We start from the raw sequence: 21,858 nt of genomic DNA, 5'->3' as shown, positions 1-21,858 counted from the left end.
GTTAGGATTAGGCAATCAGTTACTTACTCAACGAGGGGGGTAATACTTTGGCAGGGGGTCGAAATTCGGCACAACACCTGGTAATAAACGTAAGGTGTTGTGCAGATATAATGTTCTAGCTCATTAAACAACCTTAAACGTGTAAGTACGCTGAGCTTGCTAACCAAATATTAACTGGAACCGCAAAGAAAGGGAAATGTTTAGTCCGACAATTGCAGTTTTAGATATCTACTGTTCTCCTTCATGAGCGATCAGTAGTGCAGATAAAGATATTGTTCTTTAGAACTTGAAAACATCAGCTTGACCATTGGTTTCACAAGTGCAAATGCTGTAGTGTGCAAATAATTTAAAGCAACACAGAAAAAAAATCAGATGACATTTAAAATATTTTACTTCACTCAGAGAACGGTCTTAGTTGTGGGTAACATTTAAGTTCAAGTCAAATGTCAAATCATACAAGTAGAAAATGAAAACGTTTGAAATAAAATTTAGCCAGATTTCATCAGAAAACAATCATTTAGTAAATCTTTCCACTCACCATTGTACACACTTCTAAAATAATGTAAAACCAATAACATTATATTCATAGAAAAAACTTTAAAATTTTCAAATAAAGAGAAAAGAAATAAAACAACAATGTGAAGCCTTAGACGACAACATCATAAGGCTTTTCCGTAGGTTTCTCTTGATGGTATTAGTTACAACATGGTTATCCTACAAATGAGAATTCAGTCATGGTATGAATCCTTTGTTACTTTCCACGCCAAAGCTATGTACAGACGTCAAGATACAATGGGGCATCCAAACATGGATACCATTAGTTAACTGTGAACAAACTACCCTTTGGGTTTCCAGTTTTCAAAAAACATGTTCACATAGTGTTGATCTCGAGCGTCACACAGTTGAAGGATCCCACTATGTGTTACAACTACAAATCTAAAGTGAACCCTTTCCCCACCTACATTTCTATACACAAAATTTAAAAAAAATCGAATTCATCTTCTGATAACATGGACCCTCAAAATGATCCCGAACGGAATTATCTCTTTCCGACTGGCTTCTCTTCTTTTCCGTGGCTCTGTTGATGAGCCTTCAGGTTACTTTCTCTGCCAAAGCTTTTCCCACATGTGGGGCAGGTGTACCGACCAGCACTATGTGCCCTTGCCATGTGGGCTTCCAGCTGCGCAGGTCGGTTAAAACTCTCCTCACACTCTTCACAAGGATGAGGCTTCCGCTGCGTGTGCTTCTCTTTCTTATGTGCTCGAAGTTGCGCCAGGGAGGCAAAAGTGAGGTCACATTCAGTGCAAGGGATCTGCCGGGCCAGCTGAGGAACAGCTTTCTTGTCATCAATTTCTGCTTCATCATCTTCGGCCTTGGGCCCCTGGGTAGATTTGGCTGGGCGTCCTCGTCTTCCTCCTGTCTTCGATTCAGCTGTGGCTGTTGCAGAAGCGTCTTCTGAATTGTTGGTTTCCTCAGGCTCCTCTGCCTCTTCCTCCTTTCGCTTCAGTTTCTTTTCACTGGCAGCTGTGGCCTCAGTTTTCGGCGGTCTCCCTCGACGTTTGACGGCAGCGCTACCATTGCAGTGCCGGTCACCTGCGTGGTTCTCCTGATGTTGCAGGAGCTCTGCCTCCTCTTCAAACCCTGTACCACATTTACCACACCGGTAGGTCTTTGTGGTATCCTCTGTCTCTTCTTCATCCAGGGGCACGGGGTGCTGGCCCAAACGATGGTTGCGCAAAAGTCCAGGGCTTCGAAACGTCTCGTTGCATTCTTTGCACACAAACTGACGTTCAGGGCATACCTGCCGTCGATGCGTTGTTAACTTGTGGAAAGAAAATAATGCATGTTGAATTGTTATTAAACATAGGCCTACATTTACAATTATACAAAATTCAAATATAGCATGGCATGTGTAAATCAACAGTACATAGTTGCCCAAGCATGTTCGCTTGACGTGCTAGAACCAATGAGGTTCATTCTCGTGTTACACAGCACGTTTGAGGTTCCACAAGAACCAATGAGGTTTGTTCTCGCACATCAAGCATGTATGGTTGAGCTTCTGTTTATGTTCGGTGATCAGTGTTTATATGTGAATAAAAGCCTAAATTAAATCTGTTCATCATAATAAGATAGTGTCTCTTCAGACCATTTTGGACTAAACCGCTTAAATCATATGGATTAGTTTTACAATCTCTTTATGAACTTTTTGAAACGTCAAAGTGGTAGTTGTGTAGCTGTCGATTGAGGGTCCAGAAAGCTCTAAGATTTCATCAAAAAGATCTTCATTTGTGTACTGAACATGAATGAAAGTCTTACGGTTTTGGAACGACATAACCCTTTAAGATACGTTTATACTACAAAACATCACATTAAATGTACAGCATTTAATAAAAAAATGTGAAATATATAAATATAAAAAGAGTCGTTCAAGCATTTTCAGTTCCAATTAATGTAAACCTCCTCTCACCTCTGAGAATGTGCGGAAGCTTTCTTGACAGTGTGCACATTTGAAAGGCTTGTCCTCCTTGTTGTGGGTCGACTGATGTTGTGTCAGCTCCTCAGAAGAGGGGAAGGTTCGATCACACACGTAGCATGTGAACAGAGTATCGCACTGTTGATGCAAAGGTAACAGGTATGTGAACATGCATCCTTTTCAAACCAAAATAAATTTCATGTTTGAATGAACATTAAAAAAACAGATTCAGATTTTTGCAGAAGTCTCTGCTAAGTTTATTAGTTATATTCATTAGTCTACTGAATAAGTTATAATAGATATATAGCGGCATAACTCTTTCGCAAATCATACGTCACTATTAGCATGGACTTAAACAACAGTTATATTGCATCCATCCACAATGTTAAAAATAAAAGAGAATCACAGTGCAAATAACTCCTCCTCCCCCTGAAAAAGCATCCATTTCACCTGATGGCAATCTCACAGCATTCAGTTAGCTAAGTCTGTCAAATAAAACTGACATCACAATATCTGAAACAAAACCACTTAAAAATAGTAGAGTAGATTCAACCAAATAAATCTATGTAATTTAATAACATTAACCTGTTAACCTTCAAGGCCACTTTTGAAAAATCCCCAGAAATGGCATACCCAAACTTAAACAGATACAGTTCATGAACCCTTTGCACTAAAAGCACAAGTATGATCTCATTTGAAAGCTGACACCTAGTAGTTTATTGTAAATGTAGAAATAATTATTGTCATAATGAAAAAAAATGTTTAAATAGCTTCAAAGTTTTGTAAAGTTATTAGAAATTTACTTTTATGAAACATCTTCATAAAAATAAAATTGAAGTTGGCCCTGGAGGAATCTAGAAATGCACTGCAGCTAAAGCCATATGTGTGACCATTTTATATTTAAAATCTGAAAATGATAAGTCTAAAACTCTGTATTTAGTTAAATGTTTTTCAAGATCATGTCAAATTACTTTATTTTGATTAGACTCTAAAATGCAAACTGATGTTTAGTCATCTTCTGAGTCATCTAATCAGTCTATTGTCTCTATTATTTTGTGGTGCAAACGAGCCCCATTCAGAGTCAGTCTCCCCTGCACACATTTACACCTCTCCAGACTGGTTATGGCTCTAAATATGCATTTCTTTTGTCTGCATTATAGCTACTAACGACTGGCTATTCACAGGCTATTCATAGGGTTTCAAACCCTAATTTCTTTTATCAAAGTTCTCACTAAATATTTGAAACTGGTATCAAATGCACTGAAACATTTCAGTAAGCATTCCTATTTAGAAAAAAATCATAAAACAATAACTGCTGGTGGCAGGTGCACCTGGGCTAGCTAGCATGTTAGCTTAGCACACCATCAATACACGACCATTTATGAGATTAAAACCATGTTTGTGCTCCAAACTTACTTTATAACGCAAGTCGAGTGTTTTAAATAATCTTCTGTGATCTAATTTGGCTTCAGATAAAAAAAATCTGACAGAAAATGTATTATTTATAGTGTTCTGCACGATGATGAAATCTATATCGATTAGCATTACATTATAAATATTATCTATTATTATGAAATACCTGGCATGGCTTGAAGAACACAGGTAACTCAAATATCATTGCAATCATGTTTATTGTCTTCAAAACATCTTTATCTGCATGTTACAGCGATCTCTGTCAGCTACTTTCTGTATCAGTGACGTCCTGGAAGGTCACATGACTATGGGTCTTCTTCGTGATCCATATATGGACTGTTATTGTGCATATAGCGCCCTCAGGCTATTGGTATGAATTGAAAACACAGCACATCTCAGTAAGAAGCGATCATAATGATTACATCGACGCATTTGGGTATAAATTCAACAAATATTATTCCTGTCTATAGAAATATGATGTGAATCTATGAGAATATATCAATATTTCTCCAAGTCTGCACATTTTTGAGCTAAAGCCCTGATGGACGATGTTTTGCGAATCGCTGTCATGACGACAGCTTGGAGTGTTTTTTATGAATGGACCAGCTGACGCTCATAATTCATATTAAAGGTATCGACTCATTTTTTCATTTCATAACTCCTGACACAAATTAAGACATAACTGTCACTATAAGTTTCTCAGAATACAATAGTGGTCAAATACTGAATCTTGAGTATTATATCTTTTTAATGATGTATAGTTTGTCAAGGTATAACATTAAATCTGATAGTAAATTTGAACTAAATAAAAAAAAAAAACCGCTTCAGTGCGCCGACGCTCTGGAAACGGTTAACAGGTTAACTGATAATTTTAATGTACTTTCAGTCATTTTGACAGAAAATATCCGGTATCTAGTCTATTGGTGAAGAAAAACTCAGAAACAGTTCCCCCCAAATCAAACTGTGATTGTTGTAAATGACTGAATCCTAAATAATCAGAGATATGTACTTCTGTGCTATCAAAGTAATGTTTCATTACTAACCTGCTGAAGTTGCTGTTTGTATTCTTCCCGATGACTCTTCTTCATGTGCCTTTCCTTGGCTTTTGAGTTGCAGAAAGTAATAAAACACTGAAAACACTGCAGGCTTTCATGCTGGTCTAAATACACAGAGAGAGATAGAGCGACAGATTTAAACATCGCTATAGAAGGCAATGCCAATTACAAGTTTAGAATAAAGGTATATACCTAGTGTAACATTAAGACAAAAAAACCCTCTAAAAGTATAACTTAGAAAAAGAAAAGAAAGGATTTAAGAGTGGGATAATCATTACATGATAATAGTAAACCAGTGATATCTGAATCCTGGAATATTTACTTACTTCCCAAGACTTAAATTAGAAACATGCATTTAAAAGCTGGAGGGACATGTTTTATTTCCATAACTGATTCCAGTACAAAATCAATGATTTCCCATCACACTTACATGACTGAATGATAGGAGGTGGTGCACGGTTCTGAATGGAAGTGGTGTAGGCAACCTCTGTCTTCTCAGGGGGCAGTTCAGCAGGGGCAGCAGTCTCTACACCGCCCATTACTATCTCCTCTATGTTCAGTATGTCAGAATCCATAATGAGGGCTTAAGGATTCAATGTACACCTCCTGTAAATTTCACTGTAACGAAGAGACGATAATCTAAATATACAAATATATAGGGTATAAACATACTAGTGTGCATGCATCACAAAATCCCATCACCCATTTAAAAAGTGGCACTCAAATTAATAAACAACGTAATTTAACCATTTCTACGTAACGTTACTTCAGCTTTCAGAATGAAGTTTCACAAGTCAACCGAGCCATTAAAACACACAACATAGCTGGCAAGCTTAAAGTAAGATACATTTGCCTACACGCACTAATAACTTAACAATCACTGCAGTCCAAGAATATTTGTCCATAATATTAAAAAAAATAATAATAATAATTTTAGAAAACAGTGTTAGGATACCGAACGTCTCCAATCGTGCGTTTTAGAGCCGCCTACCGTTTGTTCGCATTAACTAAGCTATGCTAAGCTAACGTTACATGCTACCGGCTAACGAGGCCTTCTTTTGGCCTTTATCTTCTGCAAACTAAACCAATGCTATGTAGCTAACAAGCTCATTGCTTAATGTATTGAAATTAGTCTCACTTCCATTGCGCCGATATCAGTCAAAACGAAACTTTAGCGGTTTAAACGGCGCAATGACTTTATTTATTAAGCGGCTATTACATTAGCAGGCTGTTGAGTTCGATGTTAAACTTGGTGTAGAGTAAAAACCAAGTTCGCTAGCCAAAAGCTGTATCAAACAAAACCCAAAAGAGCAAATATTTATATTTTAAGTTATTTAAATCTGGGTCTTTAAAAAATAATTCAGCAGAATTCTTACCCGAAAGAGAATAACCTTTTTGTCTGGAGGGAAAAGGCATAAGCCAGACATACATATGAAAATAAAGAGGGCGCAAACGTGCAGTAGTCAGTGACCCGCTGCTTGACTGAAAAAAAAAATCTGCATCACGTGCCAAGGCGTCCGCCGTACTTTCCATTGTGTTCATGAAAAGCAGAACAAGTATCGAAATGCCTGGTTTGCCATGCAAAATAATTCAATCGCTTCTAAAATTAGATAATATTGTTAGTTGTTAATTTGTAAAATAATTCCATACGCAATGATAATAAATATACTATAATCTGTTACATATTTAAATGCATTAAAGTGTTTATCATAAGAAGACTGAGCCCATACTATAACATTTAAAAGCTTTTATTTCATAAAAAAAATTGAAGATGATTTCGCAATGCACAATGAGCAGGAACCATATAGTCATGATTTATGAAATGAAAACATCACATTTTAAAACATGAACCTTTCCTTTTTAGGAAATAAACTACAAACCATGAGCCACCTATATCTATTCTTGTCCAGGTTGTGTAGTTGTTACACAATTAAACCCTTTTAAGATTTAAGTATCTTCTTTTTATGAATAGTATTTTATTGTATTTTACACCTAGCAAACAGTAATACATGTCCTATGATAGGACATGTTCTACTGTTTGCTAGGTGTAAAATACAATAAAATACTATTCATAAAAAGAAGATACTTAAATCTTAAAAGTATCTACATAAAAAGAAGATATAACAATCACAATAAAACATTCATTATACATCCAAATGCGTTTAATTGTGTAACAACTACACAACCTGGACAAGGATAGATATAGGTGGCTCATGGTTTGTCATGAATCATGATAAGCAATAACTTAACAATTAACCATCTTATTTATGTAAATGAGTAAATGTTATAGTTTAAATGTTCACAGCCTGTAATCCTCATGAAGACCCCTGACTGTGAAACTTCAGGAAACAGTTGTGGTTTCGAGAAATGCACAGGAACACACAGCATTTGAGACAACGCACCCGTGATGTTCTTTCACAGTCTCCAAATCTACACCTCCTGGCCTGTTCGCCCTCTAGCTGCTCTGGCCAGTGGCCAAAGCCATCGTACCGTGTGTGTACATCCGGCAAAGGGCTCTCAAGAACCTGAGAATGTCTTGAGTTTGTATCTGGGCCATGTAGTTTGGGAGCAGGAGGGCAAGGGGGTGACGAGTCTTGAGCAGCAAAGCCACTGGAGAGAATCAGTGCTTTGGCCACCTCCAAACGAAATGCCATGAGTGATAATAGATCTGTAATATGACTGTAATCTTGCTTATATTGTATCCATGCATTTACCAACACCAGATCGATCAAGTCCCAGAGAACAGAATGTGGCCAACCACTGACTGCTGAGTTTGTGCATGGAGTGCGATAAAGACTTCTCAAATCACGGTTAAGATTTGCAGCTTTAATCGCTCGCTCAAAGCCACTGACAAGAGATGTTGAGCGCGGCTTCTCCTTTACCACTGCAGAAAGGATAAAGCCATGATGACATCTGAAAAGTTTGAGTTTTCCATCTGAGCTCACAAACTCGTCACCTATTTGCCCTCTTGCCCCACCAACCTTGCCAGCGCTTTGCACACCCGCCTCTAAAAGATGCTCTAGCATAGAAGGTGTGGAAAGCTCTGGCTTGCAAAGAAACACCATCCCTTCATTTCTGTCTTTACCCCTAGAGACCATTTTCTCCACTACATTTTCTCTATTGGAGTCATCTGCACTCAAGTTGAAGTCCACAACCAACCCTCCACCACTTATGACAACTGTGTGAAGTAATGAATGGGTTGGGTGTCTTTGAAAAGGAAGGGGGTACTGGTCGACCCCATAGCTTCCATTTTGCTTCAGTGCCCGACAACCGACTTGAACTCTTCTAATCAATGGCATTACCTTCCACAAATGATCTGCCTTTGAGTTTGCACAATTATGTGCCTCCTCATTACTGTGCACTTCATTACACTGTCCAGGCTGGTCTCGATTACTTTCTTCAGACTGTTGATAGTTACTCATCTCCATGGAATCTCCACCAGAACTGGCCAACTTCACTTTACGAGTGAGCTCACAGAATCTTAAAGCCGTCATGGCATCTGAGATCAGAGGTACTCGTGTGCAGTCTTCCCAGTAGAGCTTTGTGCTGGGAAACTTTGTGGTAGGAAAACAGAGAAAGAGATTCTCATTTTAGTTTATGAAAAAGTAACTATAAGATACAATAAGATAAACAATAAGATGGTGACACCACTGATTACACGTTTTCTTGACCATTTGAAATCTTTTTTCCATGACTAAAATGTCTAGGAAAATTTCATCATCTTTTGAGAATGATCCATTTTTCAGATGTTGTCATGCACTTGTATTACTAACCTTCAGAGTTCCCATTGCAATGTGGATTCCCACATACTGTGCAACCTCTTTTTCTGTGACAGGGTTTGCCAGTTTTGATGTTTCCCTTGTACAGACAGCAATCTCATTCCACGTTTCCAAACTAAAATACTGATTAAAATAGTTAATGGGCTTCCAATTGAGCTGTCTTTCTGGTTCTGTGTGCTTTGTTGCAGAGGCACCCATGGTTCTAAAGAAGAGATAAAAACAACTTTTAAAGATTGATGGCAGCATTTTGGCATACCTGGTAACTTATGTTACGCCAATAACACTCACGTTCTGCCACATCTCTCTGTGCCCTTTTGATGTACTGTATCATTACACTGTATTCCATGGTAACAGGACATCAAAATGGTTTCAGCTTCTGGTTCAGAATGGACATTATCGGCATCATCCGTATCTGAATTATCAGAGAGAAATTCTAGAAAGCTCTGGGTTCTCTGCTGTTCAGCACTAACATCACCTACAAAAACAATAGCACATTCTCAAACGTAGCTCACAGAACAGACCACACATCAAAGCATTAACCTGGCTATTCTTTTATTTACCCTCTTCAGAGTTTGTGTGCAGGTGTTGCATGTCCATTTGTACCAAATCCACCCTGATTTCCTCACATTCTTCAATTCCAGATGAAGCCCCTAAATATTACGACTGATTAGTGATAACTTGCAAAACAAATGTATTTGATACTGTAAATAATTCCAAATTAAATTATTTAAATACATCTTATAAAATCCAGAATTTTGTCCCCCACCTGCAAGCTCCACGGAATCTAAGCATGCATGTTCTGCATGAGGAGGCTCCACTAAATGTTCTCGCTCTTCCTCCTTAACAGGATAAAATATACATTGCTTGCTGTAGGTCTGCAAGGGCACTACATGAGAGTCAGAAGAGGTGTCTTCTCTGTTCTTATCTGCAAGAGGAATAAAAATTTGTTTTTTAATAGACAAAATGGTGTAGAAAGGGTTCATGAGAATATATTTAGTAAAAAATTATACGGCTGTATTAGCAAAAATAAATAAATAAAGAAGTAAAGAAGAAAGAAAACAAACAGTAACAATGTTGTATGTAACAAAGTAATATGAATAAATAAAAAGTGGTAAAAGGTTTAAATAGACAAGCATTTGCAAACAAGCTGCACCAGATAACATCTGGTTAAATGTATTTTCTTGATACTGCTGTATTAGAAAAGAGACTAACCGAAGAGTGCCAAAAAAGAGGGCGTGCAAACTGAGACTATATTGGGCGTCCCTGGTTTCTGTCCAAGCGTAACTTCTGCTCTTGATTTTGCTACTCTTTATAATGATACAAGAAAACAAAAGAGCGGGTTGGTCTGAGATGCCGCCCGGTGTGCCATGAACAGCACCTTCGAACACCCCTGGCATTCATTACTACCATCAGCGTCTTCATTGTTACAGTTCCTTGCAGTAGTGTTTCTGTTAACATCAGTCTCCTTATTACCAGGTTGCTGGACTGCCAATATAGGACTGTACAAAATCATAGCTTGGTGAAACTTTGTGTATACAAATTGAGTGTGTGTGCTGGTCCTATGTCTAAGACTAGGGAAAAAAGGGGGTGTGGAAGTGCACATTTTTTGTGTGTTTTACTTTGTGCTGGAGAACTGAAAGAGAAATCAAAGTTTCAAGACTGCAAAATATCCAAAGAGGTCTGTGTACTGTCTATATAGGATTTGTTGTGGTTTATTTTTGGGGGGGAAAAAACCTGCAGCATTTCGAGACTTCCATACAGACTGACCGCCTTGAGTGTTATTATGAGTACCAGAGAGGTTTGATTGGCAATCACATTTGTGCAGGCTGGTTAATGTAGTATATTGACTGAAATTACCAAAAGTAAAACTAGAAACATTAGTTATCGAGAAATGAAGTTGCACCTTGAAATAAAAGTCAAACATAAGTTTAAAATATTCTAACTGACCCCCCAGCGTGAGTTTTTCAAGGCGACCGTTATTTAGAACTTGTCACTTTAATGTTTCCATGGTGACGCGTCATTGCTTGTCACGTGACACAGCGCAACCACAACACAGCGCTGAATGAATGATGATCTGCTTTTATGTCATTTTCCCTTTTTTATTAAAACTATTCACAAATGTATTACCTATAGCATGAAGCACTGATATTCCGATTGTCAAATATGTGCAAGTGGATGTGTTTTGTTGTTTAAACACCTTTATAACGATCGCGTTATTTGAGCTGTATGCGCGATGGGCGGCGCCATGTTAGTTTGTTTCACAGTTCAGAGAATCGGATCTGTTGGATTACAACACGTCAATTCCTCCACTTCTCACGAAATACATGAAAGTAAGTGGCCGGTGAACTGGGAGAAGAATAGGGTCAAATGTAAAGCTACTTACACAATGTGTATCTGATATGAATAAAACGTGTCGTCTTATTATAATGTAAAGGATTATTATTGCCGCTTCCATAGACATCAGTGTGTATTTTACAAACTCAAAATCATTGTTTTGCTAGTACTTGTGTGTATTTAAATATCTGAAACCTAAAATAAACATTATGTGGTTGAAAACACTCAATAGTTGTGATATATGACAGCACTGAGTGGGTCCTTCTCTGGCTCAGCGCCAGCAAACGCGCGAAAGCACGTTTGAATTTAGCAGTTGATCACGTGATGCACTGACCGTTCTAATCACACCGCTGTGATCGTACGTTCCAGGGACCAGCCAAGACTGATCACACCGGTGTGATCGTACGTGCGAAAGGGTTAAAACGTCAAGGATGCCTATTTGTATTAATGCAAACTCATAGAATCATTTGAAATGGTGTAATGAAGTCCATTTAAAGGTTGGAAGGTCTCAAAGGTTTGCAATCTGTGATTGCCTTTGTATTATAGAATTAAGTGCTTTTGTCACTTGTTCTCCAGTACAGTCATTTTTCTTTTTCTTTGTACTTCATTTATTGTGTATTGCTTATCACCTGTAGCGGCTTCTATAGCTATTATGAGAGGTATCACCGGGCTAGTGTGTAGGTTTGGGGATCTCAGCAAATTACGTGCAATCAGTTCCTTTGAGCCTGGTATTCTTTCATATTTATTACTTTTTACAATGTTAAGGTACCCCAGACGACTCATATGCAGTATAGCAACAAACCAGCAATAAATAAATTGTTCTTGCATATATGTGAAGGTGTAGTATGACTGCAAAGTCATTTTTAAAAGAAGTCACACACGAACGATAATCTTGCAAATGATACCAATGACCATTTCCACTGTTCTGAAAAGATAAAATAACAACTTCATGTTTTTCTTTGTCTTTACTAGCAGTAGTAAGTTGGAGAAAAATCATTTTAAGCAAAATGCTGTGTGCTGTATTTTGGGAATGTTAGAAGAAGAACATGAGGGAAATGTTTTAAAACCATGATAAACGTTGCTCTCAGGAGTAACAGGCTCTCTCTGAACCTTTCTGCTTCAGGGAATGAGAGATGTAAAACTGAATGAAAGCTTTATTTAAAGGGGAGAGAGAAATGCAATTATGTCTTTCTAGGAGTGAGTGCATGTGTCTTTAACACTTTGGTTCATTATATTGTTTAAGGTTCAATGATGAATGAAATTCACTAAAATTGTATGTTGTAAAAAAAAAAAAAAAAAGAAAAAAAAAGAAAAGAAAAGAGACTAACAAAAAATGAAGGTCTAATCATTTAGTTAAAACTGACCTTGACATGCAACACGGTGAGGATCTGTAGGCTGGAGAGCCTGAAACATCTCATTTGTAGTCATGTGGTCCTCTGCTTTCACAATAAACATCTGTACTCCACGCATCGAACAACTCTGAGCCAAATTTGAAGAACGTTCTTCTATTTTCATGTCAGAAGATGTGTAAGCTGAAGTCACTTTATTGGCATCCAACTTGGAGTTTGCCTTTAATGAGAATACACAATACACACATACAATACTTTACATTAAATAATATATAAGGGGTTTAAAAGATATTATTCAAATGTTGAAGGACAATATCTAAAAGGTCTGAAAAACATGCAGAAACTCTCACCTGTTTAATCTGACTCTGGGTGTTTGGATTTTCCATATTTCTCTCACGTGCTGTCAAGTATTTTTCCAATATGATTCCAGGAGAGCTGCCGTCTCTAACCAGCTCTCTAGATGTCTCGAATGATCCATCTTCAGAGTTCACAATGTCCATTACACTTGTGGTAACAGAGTCCAACTCAAAAACTACCTGTTCCTCAGGAGCCTCCTCAGAAGATGATGGTTGACAAGTTTCAGAGGCATTAACTCCATTTTTGTCGGTTTCTTTGTTCTTTCTCTCTGGAGTATGAAGCACACACATATGATAGAGCACTTGGCATTCTTGTGGATCCTTATTTCCTTCAATGTCCTTTTTACTTTTGTTTTCTGTGCTAGTTCTTCTTCCAACCGGTCTCTTGCCCTGGCTTCTTCCAACTCCTTTCTTACCCCTTTTCACAGAATGTCCTCCCATCACTCTTTTATGATCATCAACTCTCCGTACAAGTACCTCCTCTTCTTCTTGCTTTATCTCTGGTTCAGTAAGAACTTTTTGAGTTAATACTTTATCAGCATCTTTTGCAGACTCTTGAGTCTGAGGACTTGGATTGCTTTCTTCATTTTCATGCTCTTGAGAGATACCCGAAATGTTATTTATCTGACCATTATGGTTCTCGTCCTCATTTTGGTCTCCAATCATGACTAAATTGACACCTATGGGCAGTTCTTCTTTAATTTCTTCCTCCAATGCATCTTTGAGTTCAGTGCAAGAAGTTTCTGTGATGGTCCCAACCTCATTGCTCTGTTGTTTTTCTGACACACTCTCACTAGCATTTTCAGGTAGCTCCTGGGGCACGATATTTTTGACTAAGGCTGGGGTAGACATCTGTAAAGGGATCTCGCAAACTTCTAAAGGATTTTTCTCAGGAGGTTGCTCAGGTTCAGGAACAATTCCTTCAATATATTTGTCTCCTTGTTGCTTTCCTTCAACACCACCAGAAGCAAGTGTCAAAGAAGGAGACGGACTTAATGCTGGGAATGATAGTCTTTCTCCCACAATCTCCCCAACCTCAGACTCCATATCCCAGTCTGTTGCAACCTGAATTTCAAAGACATTAGGTGAAATACGCTTTTCATTAGGACCGGGTCTCATGACTCGTTTTTTAACAACAACAATTGTCTCATCCGGGAAAGTATCCTTTCCAGCGGAGTGCCAGGCCGCCATGTGTTCCTGTAAAGCAGACACTTCTGAGAATGTCTTCCCGCAGTCCTGGCACCCAAGAGTAAGTTGAGAATATGGAGGGCTCAATGCAATTTCCTGGTCTATTTTTGTAGGCGCTTTGCGTTTCCGTACAATTTTGGGCTTTGTAGACACAGAACCATGGCTGTTCTCAACAGAGGACATTTCGAAAGTCAAGGGCTCTCCGTGATACTCCACCATTTTATTTTGAACTGATTTTGCTTTCTTTTGGTGTGCTACATTCAAAGATTTCCTAGGTGCTTTATTTGTTTTTTGCAGTACCTTTTTATTGTATTTGTGCGGGGGTGATTTCTCGAGCTCAGTAGCATCCAACTTGTGTACCTTCAGCTGAGGCTGCTTGTGGCCTTTTAATAAGAGCAGAGCTTGTTTCTCTATGTGAGGGACGTCTGAAACATCAGGTCTGGATTTTGCCTTTGTGGCCTTATGCTTTGGTAATTTTTGGCAATTCTTCTGAAAATTATTATTTTGGATCTTTCTAACCTTGGGTTTCTTGGGACAATCGTCTTCAGGTGTTTTACCCTGCTTCTTTTTCTTTCGCACAGGTACCAGTGTTTCATCTCGTTGGACCTCCTGGACAGACTGTGCCTTCTTGAGTAAATTGTTCTGATTCTTAATTTTTCTCTTCTGAAGTTTCCCTTGTTGTGCTGTTTCTGGTGCCACCAAAACAGTGTCTTTTGTTGCATTATTCATTTGACCCATAGACTTCACTGCTACTCCTGAAGGACTTTCAACCCCCTTTACTTTATCTTTTTGCACTTTTTGGTTAAAATCCAATTTATTGTCAGGTAGAGACAAAATAGGCACTTGGTTCTGATCAGTAATTTGCTGGTTCTGTTTTTGTTTGGTTTTAGATGTTTTTATTACCTTCGGTTTAGAGGATTTTTTCTTCTCGCTTGGTCCAAATTTGACAACAAGCTTTTTGTTTTTTGTCTTTTCTTTTTTCTTAGTAATCACTTTTGATGAAGTATTGATTTTCTTGGTAGATGGTACCTGGCCATCACATACTTTACTTGCTTCCTTAGTCTCTAGTTTGTCAGCCAATTGTTTCTTAGATCTTTTTTTCTTTGTTGGAATTTTCTTGTGAACAAAAGGGCAATCCTGTAAATTGGCTCTAGTCTGGTCTGGTGTTGGCACAGAGCTTTGTTGAAGGTCAATTAAGGTGTTGTTCTGCACAGTGTTGAGGGAATCCGGCTGAGATTGTGGTTCCATCATGGATGGTTCTTTCTCAATTTGGTCCTTTTGAGCTTGGAATTGCTGAAGTTCTTGAGGCTTAGTTAGTTTGCTTATATCACCCTGTTCACTCACTACCTGTGAGTCTGATTGCTCTGACAAGTCTATTGAATCTTGAATTTTAGTAGGACATGCTGTCTCTGCATTGGTAACTGTCTCCTCAGGCGTTAATGTGTCGACCGGAACATTGTCCTTCTCCATTGTCCTTAGATGAGAATTTGCTGTTTCAGGTTGAGGAATTAAATGTGGTTCACTGTTTGTTTCTGGAATATGTTCCTCTGCTGTCTGTGACAGTTCATGAACCGAGTCATTCTGTGATGCTTCATACTGTAAAGGTGTTTGATCCAGCAAAACCGAAGTTTCAGTCTGTATTGGTATAAGTTCCAGGTGAATTTCATCCATTTGCATTTGGGCCTCTGTTTGTGTCAGTTTAACAGGTGCTACTTGGGTCTCTGAGTTTTCTGATGAAATAATGTTTTCCTCTTGTGACAGAACAGTTTCCTTTTGTTGCAAATCTCCCATCTCTGCTGACACTTGGAGGTTAATTTTCTCTGCTTTTGACGGGCCTGTGTCAGATTGTTCACATAGTTTTGGCTGAATGGTTGATTGAGTAAAATTCACATGTAATGGTTGCATTAATGGTTGTGGATGGGGTAACCCAAAGCTTTGTGGCTGCAAAGGCAATATAACCAACTGATTTACTTTCTGTACATTTCCAAGTTTCTCAATTAGTCTTTTAATTTGCTCAGCATCCAGCTTGTCCATTTGCGGGGGTGCTGGTCCGAGGGTCTCAATGAGCAGAGTCTGTGGTTGTCCATTTGCTGTCTGTGTGATAGTACGTCCAGGTGGTTTTGGTTGTGGCACAAACACAGTGCTACTTTGTGACTCTTGAGAGTGTTTATTTTTGATGTGAAGAAGATGTGCTTTGGAAGTCTTGAAGACTGCATTGCACTGTGAGCATGGGAATTTTCGCTCATTTGTTCCTGCAGAAAAACAAAATTAAAAATATAAATAAATCAAATGGCCAGCACAGCAACATTCTCATTTAACAATCCTTCTAATCATGTGATGAAAGAAAAGTATTATTAGCAGCCCAATCTAGGCTCTACCCTGGTACGGTTCGTTAGTCTGGTTGTTTGATGAGGAAAAGGTGAATTGTAGTTGCAATAACCGCGTTAAGAATCCGTAAAGCTATTCTGCTGCGCAGAACTGAGGAACAATTGATGATGGCACGGTTTGATCTTCGGCTGACCAATCAGAGGACAGGTGCATTTTATTCCCGCCCACATGCCAAGATAAAATATTCAAATGCTTTATACATTTTTATACTCCTAAATGAAAAATCGAACTGAATTCTTGTTTTTCGTAAAAAAAAAAGAAAAAAAGGAGCGGTTTTCAGATTTTTATACTTTCAATATTAAATAAAAAAACGACTGAATGAATGATACACGGAACGTTTTGTACATTTACCTTTAGTTCTCTTTTTCTTTGTGGTGGTTGAAGCATTTGTCTGGTCACCTTTGGTATCTTCTTTGTGATGTTTTTCTAAGTGGTTCTGAAGAGACTTGGATGCAGAGAACTTTTTACCACAGTGCGTGTGTGAGCAAACATACGGCTTTTCCGCTGTGTGAACCCGTTGGTGGTATCTGAGCAAAGTAAAGGTTTTGAAAGGCTTGTCACACTCTGAGCAGGTGTATCCATGTTTGCTGTAGTGATTTTTTTTTTTGTGACTTGTTAGCTCACAGGATTGGTAGAAGGCCTCACTACAGAACGGGCACTTGAACCGCTCGTTACCAGTGTGTGTGCGTTGATGGGCCATGAGCTCTGTGGAGGAGGTGAAATGCTGATCACAAACATAGCATGTAAAGAGAACATCTCCCAGCATGCACTGCTGATATTCTGCAGGGTGGCTCATTTTAAGGTGCCGATCTTTGCTTTTGGAGTCACTGAAGATGATGTGACATTCTAGGCATTGTAGTGAGAGCTGGGATGCTAGAGGTCAGTGTGATAAAACAAAACAATGCATGTTAGAAAAGAACAAATAGCTAGAGCAAACAAAATTGTACTTGACTTCAAACAGACATGAAACTTTTGTTATAGACTTTACTACCGCAATTGTGACGTTTTCTAAGTAAAATGGCTATTGAATAAAAAATAAAAAGTGTAGGGTGTGACTTGATTTTATACATTGGTTATTGATCGTATTGTGAAAAGCGAGCATTGCATATTGGAAGGGAAAGATTTGAAAATGATTGGCCTAACTGCAGCAGAGAGAAGTGAATCACAGAAAGAGCTAGTTATGACATATAGATAAAAAAATGCACAATTTAATCCTTCAAAATAAGACCAGTAGCGTGCGTTAAGCAAACAATATACATTTTGATTTCATACATTTATAAATATATGAGGACCATAACAATAGCTCTTCTAGGAAAACACAAAAAAGTGTCGGAGAACTTACAGGTGAGAGGTATTACTTTGGCCATGTCAAGTTTCAGAGGGTTAAATTTGTCCTTCTTTGGAGGGATGTTCTTTCTGTCGGCATTGTGTGCTGTACCTCCAGTTGATGATTTAGTGTTGGCACACATTTTTGGTGTTTCATTAGAGCTCATGGGCTCTTCAGGCACACAACTTGCAGCATTGGAGTCTGATGAGCCAGATTCGTTGAATGCACGCTCACATTCCACTTCTGTCACAGTTTCTGAACTCGACTTTTCACAATGCAATCCTTCAACATCAGCTGTTTCATCTATTTCCTCTATAACGGCTTCAGGTTGTGTGCTCTCATCTTGTGTTGCCACAGGAAAAGCACAGTGCTCCGCTGTTTCCTCTACGGGGGTTATAGGTTCTATTAATGGTGGTGCTGGGACATAGAGGTCCAGTTTCAACTCAAGACCACTGGTTTGATCTGTACTCTCTGTAGCCTCCATTCCATGTACAGTACTATCTAATGGTGCTTCCAAAGGAGACGGGTTGTCTGAAATTGAAAGGTGCTCTATGTGCAGATTTGCTTCAGGAGCAGATGGTTCACTGAGTGGGTCATTAGCAAGTTCCATGATGCTAAACTTTTGATGTGAAACTCAATGTCCAATTGAACTCAGATCTCTAAAGTTCTCCTAAAAAAGAAAGAAATGATGCAGGTTAACTAAGGTAAGAGTGCATAGGTTACATAGTACATAGATTGTACTATGTAAATATCTTTAATCATTAGCATGGTACAGGAAGTGTGTCTATTAAGCCCAGTCATCATTACTAAGTTTCTTAAAGATATTTGAACACTCTTCCAATAAAGTGGGACTATAATATCAATCTTTCATCTAAACATCATAAAGTGACAAAATAAAATTGCTTTGTAAGTTAAACCTTGACAAGATAATTTAAGCCCACCTGTTTTCTAAATAAGCCCACGATATATTTAAGTGTAAATGCTTCACATTTTATAAAATAAACAATTATTTTTTGATGAATAATCAGCATAACTAATTGCACAAAACTGCACAAATGTATTACAGTTACCCTGTACATGACATGCATCAGCATCCATTTAACATTAACCAAACATAACTGGTCAGTCAAAACTTTTTATTTGCATGTTTCTTTAACCTTACCATGGCTGCTTTCTCTCTGCTGCTGTATTTGCTATGGCTATGCATCCAACTGGTCGTTCACTTTCAGAAACAGGGCCTTCTACTATGAACTCTATTTTTTTATATATATGCTTTTATTTTCAGGCCCCATACTCCTTGGTCCCCATAATGAGAAAATGCAGTAAAGTAAACTTCATGAATTAAAAGTATACATTTTAGGGATGCTCTGATCAGGTTTTTTGCAGCTGATACGGACAACTGATTTCTTGTCATCACGATCGACCAATACCAATCCAGATCATTCAAGCTTTATACAAGTGATATAAACTCTGTTGACTGGCACTGTTAACTTTTTTTTTTTTTTAGATAAAGTAATACCACAGATGTTGCCTTGGTTAAATTATTTACAGTAATGTTGTAATTGTTGTTATAAATAAGTACAACAGAAATACATTTTACAATTAAAATTTTAAAACTTTTAAGACAGAGCTTACACAAAAAATTATCCATATTAGAATACTTTGGTTACTAAGGAGCCTTTATTTCAACCCAAATACAATTCTTTCTTCTGTTGTGCACCGGCACGGACACTAGCACGGAAACCAGCACAGACACCGGCACGGCACAGACATGGAAACCGGCTCAGACACTTGGACGGACACCGGCATGGTCACTCTCTCCGGCACGGACACCGGCATGGGCACCGGCACGGACACTTGGATGGACACAGGCACCAGCACAGAAACCAGCATGGACACATGGACACATTAACACGGACACACCGGCGTGGACACGGTCACTGGGAAAGGGATCGGCACAGACACCGAGACGGGCACCTGCACTTACCACGAGACACCGGCATGGAACCAGTATCCCGGCGCTGTTTGACAGGCTTTTAGATGTGCGCCTCGGGTGTATGTGCTCAGAAAAGAGCAAGTTAGAACAGCGCATCAGTACACGAATGAAAATGTTTAACCGGAAAGGTTAACATGCAACCGGAAAGGTTAACATGCAAATAATTAACTTATGTGAATTGCAGTATTGCGGAAGTGTAACTCAACCTCTGCGTTAACATGTGACGTGAATGTATGTTGGGACGGAGGCGCCAGAACTGCAACTGATAGAATACACTGTAGCACGATACTACGATATTTCTTCAAAAGCAGATCGTGGAGACATTTAATTTAATCTTAATCAAAAAGATTTTTTCACGAATATACTGTATGAGTTAACCTGAAGAAGAACAATGCAGGTAATCACATGCGCTTAGTTTCCCTGTCACTGTCTGCTGTGTGTGTGTTTAACCTTTAATGATCTACAACAAGATAAAAAAAAAGCTTTGCCTTTGGTCTTAACCAAGCAAATATTTAATATTAACTTCTTGCTAGAAATGACATCAATAGTAGAAAATGTTGGTCAAAAATGTACAAAAACTTGACAACAACTGCGACTTTCAGATGGCATCTTTAATTTTAGCTCAACTGTCACAGAATGGAAAGCACAGGATTGTGGGATATCAAAGGCAGCGAAGGATACATCAATGTTGTCTTCAAAATAGATCAGATGAAAGCATCTCAGGAGACAGGAAGTGAAGCTAACATTGGATACGGACATGCCTTGATGCCTTCCTACCTTGGAATGGATACTCCGAAGGCACCATTTTTCAAGCTGTGACAGTTGAGCTAAAAAATAAAGATGACGTTTGAACATCGAGGTTGGCTTCGTCTACGATCAACTCCTAAATTAATCAGTGTTTTTAATCGAATCGGTTGAATGAATTAATGTTTCAATGATTTAAAAAAACATGTTCTCTTGTCGCCACCTACTGGCCTATTGATGTAAGCTACAGAAAGAGTCAATGAACGATCCTCACCACTAATTACCCTGACTGACAGCCTTTCTGTAACACATACAAGCAGAACAGGCTGGAGCACTCTCAACGTTCGATCAACCAAACTGTTACAAATTAATGTAGAAGTCGTCTAGGGATGGTGTAGCCTACGATACAAAGAATCCTGTGCAAGTGGATAGGCTAACGTTACTGATGTCACAAATCTGCCGTCTATAAGGTACATCACCACTAGGTTTTGAGACACAGCACACTGTGCAGGGTTAAAATAAGCTGAACAACGAAGGAAAGGGAAGTCAAAATAAACACGACTACAAGAAAATGGCTGTTTACTCACACTCGTGCAGTGGTATATCCTTCAATGTTTCGCTAATATGCGCTCTGCTGTTCTAACCCATTGTGTGCAAAACTGCCTCTTATATGGCTCGTGTCTGTGCGTGGTTGTGTGCAGAGCCATAAAGGCATGACTGCATAGCTCTGTATTAACCAATATAAGCCCCAAACTCACCGATTTCATTTTTTCTTCCTCCCAGCATCTTTCCAATGCAGTATTTTCTTGATAACCCATTGGTTGCGCCTTTATCTAATGGGCTTTATGCGAGATCGCCATTTCACAACACTGGGATGCAGGTTGTGTGACGTCATGCAGAGACTCTATATGTGGGAGTTGTAGTTCACAAAAATAGAATGTTGTAGTCTTTAAAATAAATAGTCTATTAGTTCCTCAGAAAACAAAACAAAAAACCACTGATGAGGCACAATGTAGAGGTAAGTTAAAGATATTTATTAAAGATATTTTGTGGATATCGGAGGAATTTATAGGACATTGCGGTCACACAAGCATTTTATGAATTTTGCAAAATCAAAGTTTATTGTGCACTGTCAACTGAGCAATGTTTCTACAACTGTATATATCTTCCAGCAATATTCACATATATTCAAATAGGATATCCAGGCTATTTATCACTAGTTGTCATAATGTCTACATTTTACAAAAACTATTTTTTCAGTGTTTTCACAGTTATGGAATATTGCACTATTTAATAGAAATTATTTATCCGTGCACATAATTGTTTTTATATTCATGTGGCCTCGTAAGCTTTAATCAAAATAACTTCTCTCCCTCTTGCAACAACATCTCTTTTCTTCTCTGATGATGTGTTTCCATGGCTTGAGGGCGGGACAACCTGTCTCTCACATGAGATT

The 21,858-nt window shown here is 38.4% G+C and overlaps 2 protein-coding genes across 2 annotated transcripts; both read right to left on the bottom strand.

The window, feature by feature from the left end:
• Window positions 1-373: 373 nt before the first annotated feature.
• On the bottom strand, window positions 374-6,451 carry znf576.2 (zinc finger protein 576, tandem duplicate 2). Its single transcript, XM_077212024.1, has 5 exons — window positions 6,318-6,451; window positions 5,372-5,559; window positions 4,930-5,045; window positions 2,468-2,611; window positions 374-1,822 (listed from the first exon to the last, which is right to left on the bottom strand). Exons 2-5 carry the CDS (start codon window positions 5,514-5,516, stop codon window positions 1,040-1,042), a joined length of 1,188 nt encoding a protein of 395 aa, XP_077068139.1. The 5' UTR covers window positions 5,517-5,559; window positions 6,318-6,451; the 3' UTR covers window positions 374-1,039.
• A 665-nt stretch (window positions 6,452-7,116) lies between these two features.
• znf576.1 (zinc finger protein 576, tandem duplicate 1) lies at window positions 7,117-21,308 on the bottom strand. Its single transcript, XM_077211972.1, has 10 exons — window positions 21,161-21,308; window positions 17,678-18,332; window positions 16,687-17,208; window positions 12,754-16,199; window positions 12,419-12,623; window positions 9,487-9,645; window positions 9,281-9,370; window positions 9,009-9,195; window positions 8,715-8,922; window positions 7,117-8,495 (listed from the first exon to the last, which is right to left on the bottom strand). The coding sequence occupies exons 2-10, from the start codon at window positions 18,270-18,272 to the stop codon at window positions 7,257-7,259; spliced, it is 6,651 nt and encodes a 2,216-aa protein (XP_077068087.1). The 5' UTR covers window positions 18,273-18,332; window positions 21,161-21,308; the 3' UTR covers window positions 7,117-7,256.
• Window positions 21,309-21,858: the final 550 nt, after the last annotated feature.

Source organism: Siphateles boraxobius, unplaced genomic scaffold (assembly GCF_051911475.1).
Source record: "Siphateles boraxobius isolate OS27281-9 unplaced genomic scaffold, OSU_SipBor_1 12, whole genome shotgun sequence".
In the NCBI taxonomy this organism is placed as follows: Eukaryota; Metazoa; Chordata; class Actinopteri; order Cypriniformes; family Leuciscidae; genus Siphateles; species Siphateles boraxobius.
Note: the sequence above shows the minus strand (reverse complement) of the source record. Positions and strands in the feature narration are given on the sequence as shown.

What these genes read in the sequence shown, in the direction of transcription:
- znf576.2 (XM_077212024.1), bottom strand. Translation starts at nt 5,516, where the DNA reads ATGGATTCTGACATACTGAACATAGAGGAGATAGTAATGGGCGGTGTA. An exon ending in ACCTCCTATCATTCAGTCAT is followed by an intron (nt 5,046 to 5,371) that starts GTAAGTGTGATG and finishes CTGTGTATTTAG; the next exon opens with ACCAGCATGAAAGCCTGCAG. An exon ending in GCTTCCGCACATTCTCAGAG is followed by an intron (nt 1,823 to 2,467) that starts GTGAGAGGAGGT and finishes TCTTTCCACAAG; the next exon opens with TTAACAACGCATCGACGGCA.
- znf576.1 (XM_077211972.1), bottom strand. Translation starts at nt 18,272, where the DNA reads ATGGAACTTGCTAATGACCCACTCAGTGAACCATCTGCTCCTGAAGCA. An exon ending in CCCAGAGTCAGATTAAACAG is followed by an intron (nt 12,624 to 12,753) that starts GTGAGAGTTTCT and finishes TTCTCATTAAAG; the next exon opens with GCAAACTCCAAGTTGGATGC. An exon ending in TTGCAATGGGAACTCTGAAG is followed by an intron (nt 8,496 to 8,714) that starts GTTAGTAATACA and finishes CCTACCACAAAG; the next exon opens with TTTCCCAGCACAAAGCTCTA.